The 7,056-nt window shown below is 37.3% G+C and overlaps 1 protein-coding gene across 1 annotated transcript; it reads right to left on the reverse strand.

The window, feature by feature from the left end:
* Window positions 1-478: 478 nt before the first annotated feature.
* On the reverse strand, window positions 479-6,350 carry LOC126615673 (probable ubiquitin-conjugating enzyme E2 25). The gene is made up of 8 exons (XM_050283542.1): window positions 6,099-6,350; window positions 5,867-5,990; window positions 4,728-4,862; window positions 3,597-4,613; window positions 3,443-3,506; window positions 3,049-3,188; window positions 2,658-2,969; window positions 479-1,140 (listed from the first exon to the last, which is right to left on the reverse strand). The coding sequence occupies exons 1-8, from the start codon at window positions 6,140-6,142 to the stop codon at window positions 832-834; spliced, it is 2,145 nt and encodes a 714-aa protein (XP_050139499.1). The 5' UTR covers window positions 6,143-6,350; the 3' UTR covers window positions 479-831.
* Between the last annotated feature and the right edge of the window lie 706 nt (window positions 6,351-7,056).

Genomic DNA, 7,056 nt, shown 5'->3' on the forward strand with positions numbered 1-7,056 from the left:
TCAATTTTTAAGGACAACATTGATTAATGTTGGAATTGAGGGACCAAACAGTCTCCATAGACTCCAATCGCTCTTTTTTTTTTTCATTAAGATTGGATGACTATTCTGAAGTATCGAGCCAATAATGACTATTTTGGTGTGTCAAGCCAATAACGGCTTTTGCCTTTCAAAATTGTGTTGGACATTGGGTGTCCAAAGTTTGGGGTGTGAAACAATCTCCATCAAACAAAACACCATCACAATAATCATCGCTATTATACAACAAGGCTCATTTTTTATCCCACTTTGACATACGAAATCCCACCAAAGTGAAGCGAATATAAAAATAAGATCAAAATCGAGTTCCACGGGGCATTGCTAAAAGTACCACACAACTTACCAGACCTATCACATTCTCTTGTTCTTTTCCCTCCCCACTCAAATGACATGCAGGCTAAATGACGAACGAGAGAAACAGAAATAAGTTATTCCTATGAAAGATTTTAAAGCATCTGGAATTTCTACTCCAATACAATTAGTTACCGCAAAGTTTGATAAAAATTCAGGCCGGATTATCAGCTTTACAATTTCAGTAAAACTATAAATTGCAGAATGGTTGTTTCAGTTCCTGGTAGTTTCAGTTCCGAGCAATCTCATCCATACTGACATCTATATACAATATCCCAAAACATATTTACGCAGACGGATGGATTCCATGAAAGACGCTCTAATAAATTAAGTCTAAACTTTTTGACCAAAAAAACAAGTCTACTGATTATTTGCGGTGAACCGGAACCTAAGTCTCACCTCCTAGATGTCTGACATAGAGTCGAGTCTTGAAAAATCAAATTTTCAGCATGAAATCATTGACGTTGCAGCCTGAGGCATACTGGCAATTTGGTTGTTCCCAGATGTTGCTGGTGATACGAATCTCTCACAATCCTTGACCCCGATCCTTGTAAACTCTGCGACAATCATAGGCACATGGTCGGCTACAGAAGTTTTGAAACGCTGTGAGCAGCTCTTGTCACCCTCATCAACATCTTGAACACCACCTTTGACTAGACACCCCACTTGAGCACCATCCATGTATGCTTTGCATGCCACCAGAATGTCACGAGCACGATTGTAGAAATGCCCCAGAACAAGATCCTCAAAATGCTGCATGCAGATGTAAGTTATAACTGAGAACTTAAATGTCGCATGATGTAGGACAGAGTAGGCCAGTGGAATATAGATAGTTTAGCGGAAGTGAAAATATAGAAAAATTAAAACAAATAATAAAGGATAACTGCAAGTGTCCCAGATTTGCCTAAAGCAGCAGTTTTGGCTGCCAACTTGGGCATTATGACAAAATGACCACTAAAAATTATTTGTCAATAACACCAAATATTATCCGCTCATAGGTGATGCTTGTGTAGTTGAGAACGTCAATTGCTTAGTTAAAGATAATTTTCTAATTTCTGGATAGTATCCAGAAATTACTATCAACTGATTGTATCATGAATTGGCAAACGGAATCCTTGTAGTTTTGACTCTATCATTCATTAGCATAAAAATTCTATGCAGTGATTTTCACACAACCTTCTAGCTTCTACACACCCCTCTATATTTCTGGCCATTGAATTGAATAAATCAAACTTAACAATGGTAAGAATTAAACAGGGGTATGTGAGGCTAAAAAGGGTGTGTGTTTCTCATTTCCTTATATTTATTCAAAAATGAAGTTCTAACACTTTCTTTCTATATGTTCATTAAAAGCACTGCAATGCTGCATTTGGATAAGTGAGGGAAAATATTTAAAAACAGGCTTATTCTCAGAAGTTGTTAAAGTTTCTTGTTTTGTAACCAGTTGAGCACGATGGAATGTGAAGATATGTGTCGGTGGCAATGTGGCAGTGGCGGTGTGAGTAGTAGCAGCAGTGGTTACGGAGGAAGTGACATTGAGGGTGATGGGAACGAGGTGATGATAATCAGGTGGGGGCAAGGTTGAGGGTTGTGGCAACGAGGTCAGCAGAAAAGTGGAGACATGAGTAGTTTTGGTAGTAGTGGTGGCAACAGTAGAGGTGGGGTGGTGGTGAGATGTGATGGTAGTTGTGGTTGCTCTGAAAATTTGTTAAACATTAAGTGTCTTGGAATTTTGTAATAACACCTATGATCTGGGAATTTAAAGCCAGTGTTAATGACTCTAATTCCAGATCTGTTTCCATATAGAATTTCAAAATTCACTTGATACCAAACAAGAAATTAGAGATAGTCACTTCAGAAACTCTGACTTTCCCCTAAATACCTAGTTCAGTCCTATCATCCTAAGTTCCCAAGACAGAGCAAAAGAAATTTGATTCCTTCTCAAACTCCAGAAGGGGCGACATGATGAGTTTGAAATGAAATAAAAAACTTCTGTGAGGAAACGGTTTTAGAAAATAAAGGAAAAAATTTGCATTTTCAGAAATTTAAGATTATTCTTGTTTAACACTTCAGTGAACCCAGCATTCATTGATATGCTTAGCCTGATTATTCTCAACTTATCAAAAAGATTCTACTCCACATGAACCATTATATAAAAAACTACAGCCAAAATGTCAAGCAGATAATCTAAAAAGCTTCATATCAATCTCATACTGCAAATGGACTGAGCATAGTCTAGAGTATCAAGAAAATGGAGAAACAAATCTTACCTTCGGAGGCCTCCTCATGCTGTACACCATTGTCTTCAATGATAGGATGAATGTATTCTCATTGTACTCCTCAGACCTCTTTTCACCAGCTGCTGAACCATTCGTATTTGCATATCCAGGCTCATTAAAGTAGGGCTTTGTATTCAAGATCAGCCCTTGTATAGAGACCAACACTTGTAGCATGGTTGACACACCTGGGAGCCACTTCTCATTCTTGTTCCCAGACCAGGTGTTAAGAAGGCTGAGGCATACTTTTCCACAATTGTACAAATTTGGATTTAATCGAAGGCCACCAGAGTGGTAGTAGACATTCTGCATAACAGAGTTCCCAGTTAGGCCAAGGATGTAAACAGATATAAATCAATTATAGGTGTTCAAGATTATCACATACCGGTGGAACATTGGGATAGCCACAGGGGAAGCAAACATCAAAGAAGAAGAGACCATCATGGTAAGGAGTACCCTCCGCCCCAACAATTACAGCTCTCAAAAGATCCATTCTTGTCTCATAAGCTCTAACAAATATTGTATCTGTAGATGTCAATAGAAAAGGGGTAAGTGCATCTAAGTTTCTATAGTACAAACAACAATCCAACAACTATATTCCATATATTATAAAATTCCAATTATTAGTACAAAACCAATTAATTACAGCAGTCAGCATCATGAAATAGTCGGTGCGAATTATTAGAGTAAATTGAAAAGGCTGAGGGAAAACTTCACTACCATAACATTCAAAACAGTTATCTAAAAGAAAATTAAAAGTAAAAAACAGAAGAACTCACCAGGCAAATCCTTCTCCAGGATCTTCCACTCTTCCTGAATTCTCTTTGCCCAACTCTTTGGTGGCTTCAGAATGAGTAAAACCAAAGCACAATAAGATAGGGAATTACAAAAGACACCAAAAAAAATGCGTTAACTAAACCACCCAAAACTTACTTGCTTCGGTGAATAGCCACACCTACTAAAGTGATGGTCTGAATGATCTTCAACTGTATCAAATTTTTTGAAGCCCTTAAACTTCACTATCATTTCATCCATTTCCATGGCAGAAATTTTCCTCCCAGGGCTTGTTGAAATGCCTCCTGGAGCAAGATTGTTTTGAATTTGCGCATTAGCAATCCAAGGACTACCTGCTACTTCCCCAGGAGAATATAATGAATCTAGATCGTACAAGCTTGAATTAAATGGCATAGTATTAAATTTGGAAATGGGCCCGGGCCACCCAGGAATGGGCATGGGTTTATAAAAAGCACTTGAACCCTTTTTCTTTAGAATGCTATGAAAATACGAAGCAGAAGATGTGTCAGCTCCGGAACCAAGCTTCATTGCGTCAAATTGATTCGTCGAAGTACTTGAAGAAGCTACCTTCTTTTTTGACTGGAAAGGTCCTAAAAGCCATTGAGACTTTGATGACTCCTTCCCAACTGGGAGATTAGGAGCACTCCCTTGGTGTTGTGAAGCAGGTTGTTTCTTTTTACTCCTGGCAGTTTTCGGAAGATTCCATGCAGATGATAGATTCACTTCAGGTGGGTGGGAAATACTATCAATTTGGGTCTTCAAATTTGAACTACCCCCTAAAAGTGGCTTCTTAATGAAATGATCAGGCTCTTGTTGCATTTGAAACCTCTTATTGACAGAACTACTTCCAGAAACTGAATTAACTTTATTTTTAGGAGGATCCGACAACCAAGGAATAGGTGCCTCTATTCCAGGGGGAATATCCACATTATCAAAATGGGCTTGCAATTGGGCATACTCATCAACATCCATAAACTCATCAAGAAAAGGATCAGCGAAGTCATCATCTTCATATGACAAATCAGAAGTATGACCATCTAAGTTGATCACGTTAGCTGGAACAAAACCCTTAGTAGCTTCAATCCCATTCGCTGACTCAGGGGTTGCCATAACAGAAGGGCCAAAAAGGCTATTGACCTCATCTTCCTGAAAATACTAGTATATCATAAAGTAAATATGTTAAGAATGCTAAAGCTACAATTGAATATTTATCATTCAACAAAATGACAACAGCCAATTGATAGAGTGTCATTCAAGTCAATCATACACCTTATAATCATAGTAGCCATCAGAAGAGTTTTCTATTGCCTTCCCTTTGGCTTTGTTATCGACTCTATCATCAATAAGCATTGCAGCAACTGAATCTTCATCTTCATCAATTTCAATCACATCATGCCGAATTACCTTAAGAAGGATTAATCAAAACAAATATCTGTTCAGATTGACTGAATTCAAACCAACATCAGAAAACAATAATTTAAAAAGAAAAAAAAATCAACAAACAAAAGGCATCCTACAGCAAAACAAGAATGTTCAGGATTAGAAACGGTAGAAAAAAGTCATTTGGTTGAAAAATACTAATGAACGAGAAAACAAGAAAATGGATAGAATAGGAAGTAGGAGATAAAACCTCCTAACAAATCTATAAGAACCACATTTAATTGAAAAGAAAAGCACGTAACAAATGCACGATTTTATTTCCTCAACCATCATCAAGCTTGAACAAGACATAACAACAGACGTAGTCAATTCCTATAAACATGATATGACATTCAATAAAACGGAAGAAAGACAATGCCTGCAAAGACACACCTTCATCCAGCCCTAAAAGAAATAGATAATGGTAGCAGCAAACCCGGCTCTATGCATGCAATTCAATACACTCTAAACTCAATTGAAATCATGGAAAGAAAATTGAACAAAAGACAGATTGATAACAGGAGACGGAAGTTCAATGTCCTCATTATAAACAGGACTGCCACGAAATTGTTCAACAACGTAAACAATAACGGGTGCGGTGAATGAGCTTGAGACAATGCTTTAGCAATACCCAAAAAACATAATCTTTCAGGAAATCGGGAACAAATGAATATCACTACCAAAAAATTGCTGAAAGCCTAAAACAAAATTAACAAAACAAAAAAAAAATCTAAAATTTGGACAATTAAGTGCCAAGATTTTTACACAAATGTTCCAATCAACTCGTATTAGTCCGAAGTCACACGTACCCTAAAAAACCCAAAATTTAACACTGATCACTGATCAAGACGGTAACTTGATCAATCAAAGCAGATTACCAGCTCCAAGAGAACACTAATTTCATCACAATTCCATGATCGAACCAGGTAAATCACAAGAACCATCGAAAAATTGAGTTCTCGATCGATAAAACGACAGAGAAACTGTACCTCTTTGAGTTTGAGTTTCTGAAATTTGGGGGCCCGAGTGATCGGAGTAGCCGGCGGCGAAATCTCCACGACGTCGTCGGAATCCATGCACCCAGAACCCCTATCGGAAAACAACCGCTTCTTCCTGTTTGGAGCGAAAGAAAATCAGAGAAAACAAAGAGAGAGAGAGAGAGAGAGAGAGAGAAAGAGAGAGTTTTGTTGTTTTGAAAATTTAGATAGAGAAATAGAGTACTTGGAATTCCGAGGGGTGTTTGTATGTAACGGCGGCGGCTCCATTGGACCGGCTGTTCTGAATAGCAGTCGGTTTGATTTGGGGGAATGCGAAAGGGCCACCAAATAAAATTATAAAAGGGGATTCAGCGGCTGAGAGAAGCGGCGGCTCGGCAGCTGAGCGGCTGGGGAGGGGGATTAGGGAGAAAAGCGGGTTTAGGAAAGCGCTTTAGGAGAAAAGTGCTTTTGGCAGAGAGTGGGTTCGCGCGCCTTGTGAAGGAAGATCAGCATAATAGATTATTACGACGACCAAAAGAGAGTGTTTGTGTGTGTGTGCGAGCGTTCCTTTTCTTACTAAATAATTAAATGCACACGTTTTGCGCCTGAATTACCATTTATACCACTTCTCCCACTGCACACAACGAAACCTTTTCTTTCTTTTTTTTGTTTTTTGGTCGAACAACGAAACCAAATGATTTCGGTAATCAGAAATAAAAAAACCGAACCAAAATTTTCGGTTTATAAAAAATCAGTAAAACTGAAAGGGACATTTTGATATAAGCGCCTCGTTTTTTAATTTTTTAGACTAAACATACACTCTTTTTGAAAATTTGATCAAACATTTTCATAAAATTTTGGTTATTAATTTCAGTTCCTATTATCCCTATTATCCCTATATTTATGCATTTATTATCCATCTCCTAGGCATTTCGTTTTCATTTTTTTTTTTTCCGATTATCCCTATATTTATGCATTTATTATCCATCTCTATGCATTTTTTTTTATTGTTTGTTATAATATTTACTTTTTTGTGTGAATATAGTAGAATATTTATAAATAAAAAATTGTCAAATTTTATTATTTAGAAGACCCAACACATAGTAAAGATTTGTTTGATTATATACCTACATCTAGTTACCTATAATATGGACACATTTAGTTTTATAGTGGATTTGATTTTTTGTATTTCTTGGTAATTT

Source organism: Malus sylvestris, chromosome 3 (assembly GCF_916048215.2).
Source record: "Malus sylvestris chromosome 3, drMalSylv7.2, whole genome shotgun sequence".
NCBI classification, from domain to species: Eukaryota; Viridiplantae; Streptophyta; class Magnoliopsida; order Rosales; family Rosaceae; genus Malus; species Malus sylvestris.

Excerpts from the sequence above, each read along its gene's own strand:
- LOC126615673 (XM_050283542.1), bottom strand. The coding sequence starts at position 6,142 with ATGGAGCCGCCGCCGTTACATACAAACACCCCTCGGAATTCCAA. Across the intron at positions 4,614-4,727 it reads ATGGCTACTATGATTATAAG|TATTTTCAGGAAGATGAGGT; the intron begins GTGTATGATTGA and ends ATGATATACTAG. Across the intron at positions 1,141-2,657 it reads GCATGAGGAGGCCTCCGAAG|CATTTTGAGGATCTTGTTCT; the intron begins GTAAGATTTGTT and ends ATCTGCATGCAG.